This window comes from Streptopelia decaocto (genome assembly GCF_964273445.1).
Source record: "Streptopelia decaocto genome assembly, chromosome: 1".
Lineage (NCBI taxonomy): Eukaryota > Metazoa > Chordata > Aves > Columbiformes > Columbidae > Streptopelia > Streptopelia decaocto.
Window position 1 is genome coordinate 192782085 of NC_138663.1, and position 16857 is coordinate 192798941.

Consider the following 16857-nt stretch of genomic DNA (forward strand, 5'->3'; position numbering starts at 1 on the left):
CAGCTTCCTAGTCAGATTTGCCCTATTTCACCTGCTTTGTGCTGAAATCAAATTTATTTCCGAAGCACCAGCTCTTACGTTTGCTACAACTTTTCTATTAAAACAAGAACATTTTGGTGATGTTTACCTAAGTCTTTTTTCCTTGCACATCATTTTGTATCACAGTGGTTTGTTCTAGATATGTTGTCCTGGTGAAGGATGTCACTACCAGCAAATTCTTCATGTTTGTACACTCATACACACGTATGTTCACATGTTCATTATCATCTGACATGTATCTGTGTGTTCTTTTTGAAAAAAGACTAGCAGAGAACTGGACATTGCTGATGATATTCTTGCTTTACCTTTCTTTTTCAAGTTTTCTAAACGAGTTCAAGGTTTTATTGCCTACCAGTACTGCGCAAATAAAAAGTTCATCCACCCACATGACAATTATTTGGTTGCTAGGACTATTTTTAGCAGCACAGTTTGGTAATTGGTTCCAAATACAATAGTTTAGAAAGAGTCAGTATGGCCCAGCTAACAGTGAAACGAGAGTACAGGGAGCGGACGAAGTCACATACACCATTAGATGCAAGGGGACAGAGCTGCACAGACCTCCTGCATCCCTCATTGTCTCAGGTCGGTGGAAGGAGAAAGCATGTGGAATGGTGGGGCTGTGGTCCCTCCCATGGTACCCACACAGTGGGCAGGCAGTTGGTCAGGCAAGTCAGGAGGTGAGTGCTGCAATCACCACCATAGACCCAGCAGAGTCACCCAGTGAGGTAGAGCCGTGAGTAAACACACTGGCCCTCACTCAGGGTAGATTATTATCTCATGGTCTAGTCTGTGAATAGAATTACTCGTACAGACAAATTGTATTGTTCTTTTTATGTGGCATCTTTCCTTATGGAGATATCTTACTGTGTAGAAGACAGTTGGAAGGAAAAAGTTGACTCAAACACAGTAATTTCCAAAAACCCGCAGAGAGCAAATCATCTTTAAACAGAGCTGTATATTCAATTTCCTAAGTATTCTGAGGAACATGATTTTTTATAATTTGAGTTTCTAAAGGCTAAAAGCAGAATTAGTCTAAGTCTCCTCATCTGTGGTGGACCAGCCCAATACTTTCTAGAGAGCGAGTTCAACCCCTGTCTCCTATACCTGCTGCTCTGCTGGTGGGAATTCAAAGCCAGCAGTTCTGTGCAAATGTAAGAAATTCAGAAAGTGCAGCTGGCTGGAACCAGGAGGTGAAATAGTGCAGCTGAGTTTCATTCCCAGATGGATTGGAATGCAAAAGGAAAACAAACAGTTCCAAAGGAGCAAAATAAATGAAAATACCTCTTTTACCTAGATTTAAGAATGTAGATGACAACCAAATCTTTCGAAAGAGCATACTAGCACAAAGTAACCAATTTTTATCTTGTTGCTGTTCCTTTAAACCAGTCTGAACTTTGTTGGGAAAAGGTCTAAAGCCATTGAGCAATCTCTGGTTTGGGCAATCACGTTGCTATGCTTCATCGGTTAAGCACAGCAGTAATTCAGAAAATGAAGCCATGCTGCCTCTGTCATACCATTTAAAATTTACTTCAGTTTTGCAGGTATTTGAAGATTGTTGAAGATTGCAAAATGAACCACATCACCCTGCAATATTCTGCCGATGTTGGAATCTGCCCTGAACCTAATGGGTTTCTTCAGCTCTGCAGAGTTGGAAGTTTCCTCCCCCCTCGCAATATATTCCAGTCAATGACACTATTGAAATTCCAACAGTAATTTATATACAATAACTGGCTGCCCTCAGATGAGACACTAAACAATTTCTGTGCACCAGGCTGCATTTTTCTCATGAAATGTAGCACCCTATTGGCAGTCACTTCTCCTCTCAAGCCAGCATAATTTATAAGCACTACTGACAGTTTGCGTAGAAGGCATTAAAAAAAAAAACCCAAACAAACAAACAACAACAAAACAGATTATGATAAACAAGCCCAGAAAAATATCCTTAGATGGGACTGTCCACAAGTGATATTACTTACAAAAATAGCCCCCGTGGCTTGGAAAAGGCTGTAAATATAGCTGCCATCCTGGAAAGACAGTTATGCACAGACTTCTCTTCATACGTGCTCTCAGTCCTGTTGAAGACACTGGGACTAGTCCCATGATTAAAGACAACCATGTGCCTTAAGCATTTGGAGGACTGACATTTCCCCTGCACACCATCAGAAACCTTTCCCTGCCAAGCAGAGCGCCCCTGCAATGGGTGTCTCCCAGCTTTGCAACAGGATTTCAAGAATTTTGAAGTTTTATTTTAGGACTGCAGGCTTCTTCCTTGTCAATGATCTAGCTATCTGCATGTATATATAGGAAAGCTTACTTTCTTATTGTTCTTACTATGTATTAATATTTCCTGGTTATGTCTAGTGTGTGTATCATGCTGAAGGGTCAGAGCCAACCTCCCACATTCAAACACTGCTGTATTAGAGTGGGAGTTTTCTAATTGATAATTGTCTTTATTACAGACCACAGAGACATATCTAAAATCATAATGTTCCGACTTTCATGAAAAGCAGGCTCAGATCCAGGCAGCTCCATAATGAGGTCAAACATGAATTTTGCATCCAAAAATCCTTTGCAGCTTGGGTCTGCATTTTTGATCCAGATGTGAATTCCCTGGCTGCTCCCCTCTGGCACCTCATAGCCCCCTTGACATGATAAAATACGTGAAAAATAAGTAACCTCTCCTCAAAAAAAAAAAAAAAAAAAAAAAGGCAAACCAGAAACTAAAAGCAAAGCCCAAACAGGCATTGACTGCCCTGCTACTTTATGTGTGTGGGGTTTAGTTCAGTGTGGAAGGAATAATAAAAAAATATGATCACCGCAAAACTCACACTTGAATTGAGTTTGGGGCGCCCAGCAGGCAGATGGGCACCTCCAAGCCGCCTCCCTCAGCCCTTTTTACCTCAAGGGGCGGAGGCAGCGCCATTCCCTCACCACCTCAGCCACCCCCCTCCCCACACCCCAGCGCGGGGGGTGGTTTGTGAGCGGAAAGAGTGCTACAAGCTGCCAGTAAACCTCGGCAAGAGCACCTCGGGGAGAGCGGAGCGCAGCCCGCTGTGACGGGGCCGCCTCCCCTCCGCCCCCCGATTCCCCGGAGCTGCCACAGTCCCGAGCGGCGCTTCCCGCCCTGGAAGCCCCTCCCCCCGCTGGTATGCGCCGGGCGGGGCGGGGGAGGGGGGGAGTGCAGTGACGCGGGCGCCGCGGGTCACGTGACGCGAATGGAATGCCAACAATGTAGCGAATGTCCCGACTGCGCCCCGCACTCGGTGCCCGGGACGGCCAAGGGGGAGGATGGAGACCGGCCCGCGCCGTCGGGGTCGCCGTCGAGTCGTTCCGTGACGGCCCCCGGTAGGCGAGCGACGGCGCTGGGCGCCCCGAGGAGGTGAGCGAAGGGGGGCTTGGGGGGTGCGGCACCGTGGTTTCCCCTCAGCAGCGAGTGTAAGCGCCCCCTCCACCAGCTGCTGCGGCCTGAGGGGAAGGGGGCGCGAAGGCGAGTCGGTCCTTGAGGCGGGAATGGGCGTCCCGTGTGTATGTCCCCCTCCCGGGGGCAGCCTGGGCGCTCTGCCCGCACCCTCCGACATTTTCCGGACACGCGTGTGACAGCCCAGCCCTGGCGGGGTGTGTGGGGGGGTCCTGCCTGCTTGAGGCCTCTGCCCCGGGCTGGACATCCCGGATTCCCCGCCGCCGCGGGGGCCGGCTCCGCGGGGTGCCCCAGCAGGCCGGGGCTGCTGGTCAACGGCCCAAGTTTATTTCGGGAGCTTTCTGCCTGCGAAAGGGGTGGGTTCGGGGCTGTGGGAGAAGGGGGTACTCCCGCCTAGCACGGGGGCTGGAGGCGACGAGCCTGGGCCAGACCCCGCCGGAGTGTCTCTGCGGGGCCGGGGAGTCGAGCGGGGGCACCCAGAGCCCGCGAGGTCCCGTCTGGCTGCGGGGGGGCCCCGCTGTTCCCAGTCAGCTGAAGGTCACTGCCAAAAATCAGCACTTCACCACCCTCTCTGCTGCCTTGCGAGTGGTGTGCATGTTGAAATACCCCCTTCTCTGGCGAAAGCACTCGCGCAAATGACGCAAAAAAAAAAAAAAGAAAAAAGAAAAAGATTATTTGGAGTGTCCAGGCTCTGTGGTCAATTACTGCTGGCGTGCTGGGGATGGGGAAGGTGAGCTGTTCCCACAGCGCTGGATTGGGCCGGTGCTTAAGGTTGGCAGTGGGACGTGGGCAGAGTTACTTTTGAACAGTTCTGTTAGCAGGAGGAAGGAGAGGAGGAATGACTTTTGGGAAAATACTTCAGTTCTTTTCGATTTCACTGTGTGCCCACTTACAAAGGGGAGCACAGTTTCTATAATACTGAAATTCCTGAAACAGCACCCAGCCCCTTTACAATCTTTAGGCTTCAGTGCAAAGCGCTTCCATGAATTTGTGATCCAAAAAAGACAAAGCAATACCTGTAAATTAAGAGAGGGAAGGCAGTTGTAGCAGTTTCTTAAAACTTTGCTCCTTCCTTCTGCAGTGATCGCTAGTTCAGCTCACTACAGTGCCTGCACAGCTATAGCGGAGGAAGTAGCTCGCCGGCTCGGGGTTTAGGACTTAGCTCATGAAACACAATTGAACTTTAATTTCTTGCCTCTGCCCCGTCTCCGCAGAAACAGTAGCACATGCAACCTGTTGGTGAATGAAGAGACAGGAGAGTGAATAGCTAGTGCTGCTGGGGTGACAGACATCAGCATATAATTTCAATGTTGTTGGCTGATTGCTGCCAGAGCAGATATTGGTATTTCTCAAATGAAGAATGATATTATTCAAAAATTGTTCTAACTTGATGCAATTAAAGTAATGCTATGCTTATTTGAAATAGTGTTTCTTCAGGATAATGGACAAGCTTCTATTTGGTGCAGAATGCATAACATTTTTGAAAAAAACCTTAAGTTTGTTTAGTTAGAATGGCTTGAAGCTCAAAAATAATTCTGAAAAATCATTTCTTGAGATAGCAGGAAGGCTATTGATACATTAATGCTGTAGGCAAGGTGCAGATTAGAAGGATTTGGAGTTATCCAAATCCAGATGTACATTCAGAAATCCTCAGACAGAATTAGACACACTAGATATCTTTTAAAGCATACAGCCCTTTTATTTTTTGTTAAAAATGCAAATCACAGGAAGATTTTAGAAAGCAGGCAGCTTGTCTTTCTTTGTAAATCACCTGTAATATTTAATGTTTTGATTTATTTGCTTATCTTACATATTTAGTTAAAAAATGCTTCTGCAAAATATTGAACACGTTTGCAGTTAGCTCCAGTATGTACTGCTGTTGTTGTTCTCATTTGTACTGTCTAAACGATCAACGTTTCTTTCTCGTTTAGCCGTATTGTAAATGTAAGCTGAGGAAGTTGCCAGCTGGCTTGACTTAGCATTATTAGACTCAAGCTAAGGCTAAAGGTCACAAAAGTTCTTTATGTGAAGCATGTGTGTAAGCGGGCAAGCAGTCCTTTGCTGCAAAAAGGTGGGGGGGTTGGAAGCTTTTCCAGCGTGTCCCAGGCCTCAGGATTGGCACAGGGACTGAAAAGGAAGAAAAACTCAGATTCCTAAACCCAGCCATATGGTGCCTGCGGCTGTCAGGAAAAGACAGATAGTTATAGACCCAATTAATTGCTCTGTATTTTTTGAGCACTAGCTACTTATGATGTAATCCTAAATAGGCTGCAATGCTATGTTTTTTTGTTTATTTGCTTGGTTTTTTTAACAAGGCTGTGTATTATCTTTTGCTATATTCTGTGTAAGTAGACAAAATCATGTTATTGAGATCCTTCTGTCGCTTTTGTCTTTGAGAACAATGAAAACTTGTTCTGTTATCACCTAGTAGCTGATTTGTTTATGGAAATATAAAAATCTAGATGAACAGCTTTAGCACTTCCCTTAAAACAAGTGACAAACCCTGTCCAATGTGCATGTGGGCATTTATGTCACTGTTAGTCCTGTATGAGTTAGGGCTGCAGGACATCCTTAGAAAGTACTGAGTGGAGGAGCTCAAGACCTCAAATACATTATAGTTTTTTTTTCAGTGAACCGGGCACTTAAATCTTAGCAAAAGAGGTTGACATGGGTGCCCTTCATTGTGTGTTCTCAAGCAGTTTGATGCTACAGCTTTCAGTGTAGAGCTAGTCTACCACCTTTCAGCAAAGATGTGGATCTGGACTTGATGTTACACTCTACAGAAATTTCCCATTAGGGCAGTATGTGGCGTGCGTTGTAAGAACATAATATGTAGATCGTATCTTGAGTGATTAATCTGTGCCTCTGCATTTCACAGGATCACACAGAATCACAGAATGTTAGGGATTGGAAGGGACCTCAAAAGATCATCTAGTTCAATCCCCCTGCTGGAGCAGGAACACTTAGATGAGGTTACACAGGAAAGTGTCCAGGAGGGTTTTGGATGTCTCCAGAGAAGGAGACTCCACAACCTCCCTGGGCAGCCTGTTCCAGTGTTCTCTTACCCTTACTGAGAAGAAGTTTCTTTTCGAATTTAAGTGGAACCTCTTGTGTTCCAGTTTGAACCCATTACCCCTTGTCCTACCGTTGGTTGTCAGACTGGTGAACCATCATAAAAGAATCTGGGGTCTGACTTCACTGTTGCATTTCAGGCCTTGGTTGTAGAGGAAATCTTGTACTAATGAGAAGTTGGTGATGGGGTTCAGAGGTGAATGTGCCCAGATTCTCTTGGCCTTCACAACAGTAAGCTGTTCTCTTTGCAGTGAGAAGTGATGGTAAATATATGGAAGTAGTTGTATAGTATATTGTTGGGAAATACTATAGCTGTCACAGGAAGAGCTGTTGCAGTGAGTTAGAATTTAGTATAAGCATATGAAAGTAAATAATACTTTTTGGATGAACTGTTTCCAAAGATATGTGTATTATGATCAGAAGTGAAACTCCTTTAAAAAAAAAAAAAAGAAAAAGGTTAAATTCTGGACAACCTAAAGGAACATGCAGTGTGTTACTATCTTCTGTATTTGCGATTTCAAAACAACTGAACAAAATTCTAACTTTGCAAGTGCAGATATCAGCAGCAGAAGCAAAGTTGTGTAAGCAGCATCAACAGAGAGATGACATTTCTGGTTAAGCTATCTTTCTAATCCTCTTTCAAATGCACCATTATTTAATGTTTCTATGATGGTGGTGCCACAAAGACTTAGTTCAAGTGGGATTCTTGTTGTAACTTCGTGCTGCACAGCGATTCCAAGTTGCACTGTAGCTCAGCTGTGCTATGTAGTTGTTTTCTGCTGCATGTCAGAAGGGGCGCATAAAGCTGTCTCAAAGTCTTCTTTCTGCTGTGTTGGGATGCTAACTGAGGTGGTTCTGCCTCTTCTGCTGTTACTGAGTAGCTCCATCTACCCCTCTTTTCCCTTTCTTCCCTATAAGGCACAGTTAATGAAATATCATACATGCATCCCTCCCTTCCCCCTCTGTTTTTGGGTTGTGGTTTTGTGTTTGTTTTTTTTTTTTTTTTCCCCTCATCCTTCCAGTTCTGGGGATAATTCTTACCTTTAGGCTTTGCTAAGATATTCACGTGGAAAGGCGAAAAATCTTGTCTTGCTGTTATTCACTTTGTTATTGGAATACTAGCAGTTGCTATGGTTAGAGTCATCAATATTTCCATTATAAATCTTCTTCATAAACTTCTGAAACTGAGCTGAGCTAGTGTAAAACAAAATCTTTCATGAGCATACTCTTGCCTAATTATGAAATAGGATAGGCTTGTCCAGGATTTGGTTATGCAATTGAGCAGGAAACTTGCCACAGTAAGGTCCTGTAAAATTCTTAAAAATTGTAGGTTTTAAGAGTTTTATATATTTTGAAAATGAAACTTTAAAGAAAAATTAGTTATTACGTTGAGAAAGCCTTTTGGAATCCTATTTTTGAAAACAGATAAAGTGAAAATCATTAAAGGGAATCCAGCTGTGACAGCTTAATAGGTTAAACTGATTCACTCTCACAATTAATTGTCATGCCATCCCTTCAGAGGCATTTATAATATCAACTTAATTGCATGTACTTTTTATTTTCTTTTGTTTCAGACACTGTCAGTCTGCAAAATGATGATTCCAAGGATTTTCATTTTCTGTAGGAAACATGAAGATCGTGAGCTGAAGTAAAACGCTGGCAGAAATTTATTGAGAATTTTGCCTTTTCTTTTTCTCTTCAAAGGATTATGTTTACAAGAAATTGATACCGTCAAGCAACACTCTTTTTGAAATAATTAAAAAAAACTCAGAATAAAGCTGTATTTATGCTCAGAGAAAACTGGATTAACAATGAGGCCAAAGACTTTTCCTGCTACAACGTATTCTGGAAACAGCAGACAAAGGTTACAAGAGATTCGAGAAGGTTTAAAGCAACCATCCAAATCTTCAGGTCAGGGACTACCAATTGGACCAGGCAGTGAAACTTCTCTGGACCATAAGATTTTAATAGGGAAGGATGCTGCAAGGCAGCAGCAGATGAGACAAACGCCCAAGTTTGGACCGTATCAGAAAGCTCTGCGAGAAATTAGGTATTCTTTGCTGCCTTTTGCTAACGAGTCAAGCACTACAGCAGCTGTTGAAGTAAATAGGCAGATGCTCCAGGAGCTGGTGAATGCAGGCTGCGATCAGGTACGTATGAGTTTGGAGGGGGGATTGTCACTACCTTCAAAATTAGTTTATCCTCAGGACTGAGGAAAGGATTTTGATGGAAGTTATCAAGCTTGCCCATTGACAAAATGCACCAAATCTTCTGACAGTTTTGTTGCTGTACGACTAGCAGAGTAGGTGGACTTGCTGTGGAGAGATGTGTCTAGTATGGGGTTAATTCATGTTAAAGATTATCATGGTGACCTATAGGACTCTCTTATGATTTCTCCAGTTGATGTGTAAGGCTGTAGCTCGTCTTCCCCCTTGCCCCACCCCCACTTTATTTCCTCTCTGTATTGGAACAAGCCTTAGCCATGAGTTGAATTTTATGTAGCACATCTAAACTTGGTTCACTATCAGAAGCAACTAGAAGAAATTACTGAGACTGTATATGCTCTTTGAAAAAGCTCACTTGCTGTTTGCCAGAAGCAAGTGGAACTGTCTGGATATTCAGCAAGCAGCAGTGGTTGGGTGTGCACCTTTTCTTCCTCACCACCTCTGTTCTTTCAAGAGGTGGTAGCCCTGTCTCAGATAAAGTACTTGGCACAGAGATGCTTTTGTCATTCCAGGCTTGATGCTAGAATGTATTCTTAATTCAAAGACCATTCACCTGGTGCAGAACATGGTCTTTGTGTTGAGCTGCATTCATCTTGCATGTGATTCCAATGCTGGTGTTGACTTTCACCTCTGTCCAGGAATAGTTCAAAATTTTGCTTTTTAGAGATGAAGTCCTCTTTTGGGTTCAGATTCTGATTGTTAAAGAAGCAGCTTTTTTCCCATGTGACTGAATGGCAGTTGTTGACAACGTGAAACATTTCCATTTATAGATCTTGATATAAATTAGAGAGATTTAAAACCAAAATGTTTTCAGAGGTATTTCCTTGATTTCAAAACTTAACCTCCCTTCACTCATGGCAGTGTGAGTCTCTTGGCTCTCCTAGGCTATATTCTGAATCTGTGTAATGAAACTAACACCAGGCATTACTATAAACAGTCTGCATTTCTCTGGAGCTATATAGACATTAATTAGTGCTGTTTCTATTCCAAAGAGTTTATGCTGTGTGAGATAATCGGAGAGTAGATTGCAGATCCAATGGGGAATGATACAGAACAACTGAACATTTCCTTGTCCAGTGAACCAAGATGCTGTGCTGAATTATTTTACTGGAGAAGCCAGGGAATTTTCCCTGATACTAAGCATCCCATGAAAACAGTTTTTTAGAACTCCACATTCTAAATTTCCCTAGCAATTTAGGATGAGAATGTTCCCTGTGCATATGAGCCAAGGTTAAATGAGCACAGCTGGATTCTGGATTTGAGGCGTGCATTTGGTAGCTTACATGGACAAATCATTCACACACAAAACAGGCTTGTTGGACTGAAAACCTGGAAAGTACTTTGAGCATGCTACAGCATAGAAATGTTAAGCCAATGTATAAAACAGAAACACCTGAGCACCTGTTAAAATGTCTTGGTATTAAAGGCAGTAAAATGCTTTATATATGTGAAGTTTTTAATATCTTTAGCTGTTTTGACTTCAATGTTCATGCAATGGTATTGCTTCTTGTGGAACGGTGAGAACGGTGAGAATGAGCCCAGTTGTGGAGATTTCTGAGCCCAGATATGGAGACTTCTGCTACCTCCTTAAATTTGGCTGCACAATTTTGGTTGATGTTTGGTGTGTTGGGAGGGGTGGTGGTGGGGTGTGTGTGGGTGTGTGTGTTGTTTTGGTTTGGTTTTCCCCCTCCTCACTGGCCATGATCCTTCCATCCTCACATTTAGCTTTTCTCCCTAGCTGTGACTTGTTGCCTTGACATGGCGTGAGCCTGTCCCTAAGCACAAGCAGGATCACATTTGGCTAGAATCCAGACTGGGTTCCAAAACTGGAGTCTTATGGCTAAAAATGCTGGGTTTCCTGGCATTTGTGGGTCCAAGCCATAGGAAGGCTGACTGTCCTGGAGGATTGTGAATGAATAAAGCTTCTTGAGATTGTGTGAAGGGTATCTGGCCCCAGGGGTGGCATGGTGTAGTGCGGCAGACTTGATTACTACCTCTAGATTTTTCTTTTCCTCATAGTGCCTGAGCTGCTATGAATCAGACCATAATATGTAGTAAATTGACCATCGCAGGCTACCCTGTCCCTGCTTGTCAATCAAAGCCTTTAAATGCCTGCTGCAGGCATGCCTTCTGGAGTCAGGTAACAGATCAGTAGGACAAGGGGTAATGGTTTTAAACCAAAGGAGGGTAGATCCAGGCTAGATATAAGGAAGAATTTTTTTAAATTGAAGGTGATAAAACACTGGCCCAGGTTGCCCAGAGAGGTGGTAGATGCCCCATCCCTGGAAACATTCAAGACCAGGACGGATGGGGCTCTGAGCTACCTGATCTGGTTGACGATATCCCTGCTCATTGCCCGGTGGTTGGACTAGATGACTTTTAAAGATCCCTTCCAACTCAGACTGTTCAATGATTTAAAAGAAAAATGAAGTCTGCTTCAGTTTCTTTAGAAATGGTTTTCTTTACCTCTGGACCGACTGCTAGTGTGAAGTTGGTAAATGGACATGGAATCCTCTCGCACCCCTCAAATGCCAGGAGCAAGTATTTAGAGGTTAAGGATTTCAGTCCATGAATACCTAATAGTCTACTTGACCTTTACAGCAATCCTGCAGAGTGCAAGATCTTACACCTCCTCATTGTGCTTTGTGGTGCACTAATCAGCTGTTTCATGGCTGCAAGCATCCTGAAGTTGGCAATTTGTCATGAGAAGCTCTAATCATGTGTGTTATAGGAAGTTGTGAAGAATTCATAGATTATTCAGTTTGATTTTATGTGAACTCCACTTTCAAGTTGGATTTGGGCTCATGATTTTTGGCATTCTAGATGGAGCACTGGAAGAATCAGGATTCTTCTTCAGTTGGCTTATTGGGCCACGAAAAGGATTTTTGGAAGGGTGAAGGGGAGCAGTGCCAATTAAGAAGGAAGGAGTATGAATTTTATAGGCTGGGGAAAGGATACTTCTATTTATTACTTTTATTAGCTCTGCTTATCTAACATTTGTAGCATGGTTAGATTTTAACAACCACCATTTTACATACTACAAGGTAGTAACATAAATGTAGTGTTTATAGCTCTCTGTTCTGCCTTGAGTGACTCTAGGTTTTAAGATAAAATTCAAATTGGTTTAATTAAATAAAAAGGAAACATCATGACATTTTATTACTTTTTTTCTAGCTCTGTTAAAGAGCCACACAGGCAGGAAGTTGGTTATAATCTGGTTGGTAAATTTAGCAAGTATAGAAAATGCAGTGTAATTCATGAAGTAAATACAAAATTCTTGTGTCTTTCATTTAGTCATCATAGGTGTTACATGTGAAACAGACTATTATTATCATTATTTTAAAATTGATTGGGAAGTTGTCAGTGCTCTTTTAAATGGCCAGTGTTTTTTCACAGAGATTTCTTTTCAGCCATTGTGTAGCTTATGACTTTGTAGTGAAATCTGGCCCCTAAAACTTAATGGAGACTTTGCAAATGACCTGAAGGAAGCCAGGAATATTTTTTTTTTTTTTTTAAAAAAAAGAGATACAAAACAGAATTACACACATAATTAGTCATACTTCTTCTTAAACAAGTGGAGTAACTTGTCTGTGTTTGCTTAAGTCATCTTTTCAACAGTAATTATTTAGCAAATTTCAATCAAAAATAATTAGTGCAGCATAAATTGTTTTGAAACTTGTGGAACATGACTGCGAAAGCCTGGACTTTTTTTGTTCTAAAAGCTTGAATCCAAAAGCAGTGCTAATGCTACTGTTATTTAGTAAATAAAACTCCTTGGGCTTGGAAGTGTAACTTGCAGTCACTGCAGAGGGACAAGACTGCAGAGCGTCTGTCCTGTAGGCTGGTAAACTGCTAGAATCACCTGGGGCAACTGGATGGGGTTTGGGGTGTGGTGGTAACTGCAGCTGCTGTGGATTGAATTTTTCTAATGAATAGATGCAATTGAGCATATGATCAGGGACATTCCAGCAACCTGAATGGGCTGTACTGTACTTACTGTACTTCCTTAGAGCATAAACAGCCACTGACATTGTAATTTAGAGTGGGCTGCAGCAGTTCTAGATGAACTGTGGAACATTACACTCTTGTAACTTTTTTTTTTCCCCCTCAAGCAAACTTCTTTTCTTTGAGTAATGGTGCATTTTCTGGGTGAAGATTTCTAGACATGGTTTGTTTGGACAGCTATTTTTAAGAAAAAAATATGTTTTAAGATTTTTTACAGGATATCTACTTCCAGTAACATGCGTCATGTACTATACACTGTACAACTATGTGAATATGTGAAGTGGAAAAGTTCTTATGCTTTGTTTTTTCCAGAGGCTTTTATAAATATCTCCAATAAAACATGTACACCTCACCTGTGCCAATATGAGAACATTCCAAAGGGGAAGATCTTTGGACACTAATTATAGGGTCTTTCAAGGAACTGGAATGGTGTTTGTGGATACTGTAATGTGTCTAAGAATATCAGGCTGACCATCTTGTCCTCTGTGTTACACTGACTTCATGGAATTAACTTTGTAGAAGTGGGGTGGTCTTTGTTTTCAACCCTTCTTCTTGCAGTCCAAGATTCTTTTGGTCTCTTCATCGTGGATTGCAGCCTTTTTATTCAACCCATTTGGCAAAGATTACACCTTGATTTGGGAACTACTGCTTGATTTGGGGAAAATTTGAGAACGAGGTATACAGTACTTATATAAATTTAAGCAAATATTTGCACTTGTCTTAAGTGAGGGAAATTCTGCTGTGCCAAATAGATCTTGGGCAGAAAGTACTTTGCATGTTGAATTAATATTCTCTTTTTTCTTTTCTATATAGCGTTTTAGGTCATGCTTGTTCACATATAATCCATGTGTCATCTTGCAGTGCGTTACTGAGCAGTGTGACTTACTGCTCCAGTGATAGGATGAAGAGAGGAAGCAGATACAATACAAAGTTTTGGTTTGGTAATGGGCAATGCACGGCTGGAGTTTTGCTTATAGTAAAGTATCTGTTGTGATGTATTTGTTAAGAGGACAAGTCTAAAAAGACAGCTTGCCTTCAAAGTGAAGGACAGCAAATTTGTAATAGCCCTGAGAAAATGAAGGAATTAATTTAATAACATTTAAAAAAATGGTCTTCTGCTTGGGTAAACTTTACCTGAGTTAGAGTTCTGCTTGTCCAGCTATTTACCAAAACCTCCAAGATGAACATCTGAGTTGTCTTATGGGTGTCATGGGTACAGGTTGTTTTGTTAATGAAAAATGACTGAAGAATGAGCTGTTAAGATTGCCTGGGTTGTTCTGTGGCAAGAGTCATTACATTGCAGGTCAGGAGGAAATAAGTATTCTTGAGTTACAAGGAGAAAAAAAGGGGGCTTCAAATGAGGGCACTCACAGCTGAATGCAGGAGAAGGATTTTATTTTAGCAGTAGGTTTTGATAATTGAGGTCAACTGTCTCCTGTGTGTTCATTTGCCTCCCTCATTTGAAGGTAAGTTGTTCACTCTGTTTTTTTTTCTACGTGTTAAGAGCTTGTTGTGTAACCTTTTCCTACACTTCTTTCTTTCTAACCTCCCTTTTTGGGTTCAACCTTTTTCTCATTTCTGAGATATTTCCAGTATCATCGAGTGTTCTTCCATCGAGGCATGTAAGGGACTGATTTCTCACCAATATGCTTGACATTAGTCCTTTAAGTCATTTCAGTTTTCAGCTGCTGCAGAAAAGTTAGTCATAGCTTTCCAGGTTCTGAAAGCACGAGGCGAGGAGCACATCTGAGCTGATACCTGCTGACACCTCTATCTTCTATCTCATTCTGTTGTCTTCAGTCTGCCTATGTTGCTGTCACTTCTTCATGACGCTCTCTTAGTGAATATATTTAAATCCTGTGTTATGATGCAGTTCCTGCAATGTATTTGGGAAGGTGCTCTTGGCTTTGTGTAAGTGTAGCTTAGAGTGTACTCTTGTCCTGCAGAAGGCAGGAAGATAATTTCCCTTGCATTTTCACGGTGGTGGGAAGTATTCCTTGGCAGCTGGAGGTGATTTCATGTGCTCCTTCACATGACAAGATGTGGCTTCTTGGCAGCTGGGCAGTAATATGGCACTGAATAAGACTGCAGTATGTTTTAGTCTCTGCCCTTTATTATCATTAGTTTCTTCAGTCTTTCTTCTTTGGCAAACTATTGAATAACTTGCAACTTGGTAGTAGGATGATGTTTGAAATGACAGAACAGTAATCAGATGCCAGACTTCAGCTGTAAATAAATGTGACTCTTATTTTAAACTAATGCTTTCCTATTCCTCATGTCCCAAAATCATTCTAGAAGCTTGGGAGTTAATATAAAAGTCTATACTGCTGTAACAGGGTGTAAGATTAACTTGCATTGGATACTTGAATTGTATTTATTAAAATCTAATCTTCAGGAGAAGGTTGAGCTATGGATTTTTTTCTTTTTTTTAAAAGGAAACAGTTTCATTACAGTCACTGAATATTCTGCATAAGCATTAACTTCAGTTTCTGAATAAAAAAGCCCTTGTGACCAAAAGTAAAGATTGCCATTATCATAACAGGAAGTTGATATCACAATAGTAGTAGGGTGTAGCTGTTCCTTTTGCATTTTTTGTTTTTTGTTGTTCTCAGCCAAAATATCTACTGTTCTTTTCAGCTTGTATCTGAGAGGAGCCAATGTGATTTTATGCTGAGACTGAAAATTAGCATCTCCGTTTGGGGGTGGGTTGTTTTTTTGGTTGAGTTTGTGGGGTTTTTTCTTTCTCAAAAAATGGAATGATGCTTTCAAATTTAGATTTCAGTAGAGTAGTGGATGCAAGGCTTTTACATGCTGCAGTCTTTAGAGATAAACCAAGATGTGCATTTAGAACTCATTTAATTCAGTCTAGGAATGTTTTTCTGATAGTTGCCAAACTAAATAAGAGCTTACGTTAAAGCTACTAATTGAGTATCAATAGAACGCAAATAAAAGCCTGTGACTACCTCTCATGTGATATACAGGTATGTGCCATATTGTGCGGAGTGCCTTTTTTTTTTTTCTTTTTTTCCCCCCTAAAGCATGACTGAATATACATAGAGTAACTTACAGTGTAGTCCTTTTTCCTCACTTTTTTTTTTCTTGCTGTACCCACAGGAAAAAATATTTTACAGACATTTTGAAGTTACTTGATCAGCAGAACTGAAACTAAGTTAATGGAAACTAAAAAAAAAAGGGGTGGGGGTGGAATTTCATCTGTATCCTGTGCAGAAATAATAATACTGTCACCAGATAAATGAGTTTATAGTAATTTAAATTACAAGAATGTAGCCAGGCATTCAGTTGCACAATATAATCTGCTAAACTGAAGGGAACTAAACTACCTTTTCTTCCATTTTATAAGTAAAATATAATTGCCAGATATTGTCGTATTTGCCCAAGGGCAGAATGAAGTTACTGTGACTGCATTTGCTGAAAGCATGGTGGTATTACAACTGTGTGTCTGTTTTCTGGAAATGCTCAAGATGCTGGCTGGATTCTTACCAGACTGCTGTTGGAAGGAGAAACAGTGACCAGCATAGTCATGCCCAGGAGGCAGGGACAGAGGATCACACCAGTGTTGCTCTGAAGGTGAATGGTTATGTGCTACGAAGTGCAGCAGAAGTGGTTTTTGGTTGTGAGGTTGATTATGTCACTCTTGAGCAGGTCACAGCTTGTTGATGCTCCCTTGGGCACAGCATTCAAACCTTGCTCAGCCCATGTCTTATGTGTGTTGTCTGTGTGTCTCCACAATCTACTATAAATCAGGCTCCAGTACATATATTCTTTGTTCCTTGGGTACCGTCTGTTTCTGTGACTTGCAAATGCACGTATGCAACACTATCTAAAATTGGTGAGAAGAGACATGAAAGAGACCTTCAAGTCCAGTTTTCATGGTGATGGCAGCTGCTGTTTTTCTCATCTGTTGGGTATGTTCATTAATTCCTCGCTATTGCCTTTTTTGTTTGTTTTCTAAAAAAGTCTGTCTTAACAAACAGCTGAGCAGGCCCAGGTTTTCCTTTATTTGACTTAGGAAAGAATTCTGGCTGGATTGCAGGCTGCCTCACTATGGATATAGCTACTCTAGATGTTTTACAACCA

At 41.7% G+C, this 16857-nt stretch overlaps 1 protein-coding gene across 2 annotated transcripts in view; it reads left to right on the forward strand.

Moving 5' to 3' along the window:
* The first annotated feature begins 3248 nt into the window (after nt 1-3248).
* Nucleotides 3249-16857, forward strand: part of LATS2 (large tumor suppressor kinase 2) — a 50271-nt gene continuing 36662 nt past the window's right edge. Inside the window, exons 1-2 of one of the 2 annotated variants that reach the window (XM_082076241.1) lie at nt 3249-3418; nt 8104-8679. In XM_082076241.1, the coding sequence (XP_081932367.1) occupies nt 8341-8679 (339 nt within the window). In that variant the 5' untranslated portion in view covers nt 3249-3418; nt 8104-8340. The remainder of the gene's footprint in view (nt 3419-8103; nt 8680-16857) is intronic. The other variant, XM_082076242.1, reaches the window with a different exon arrangement.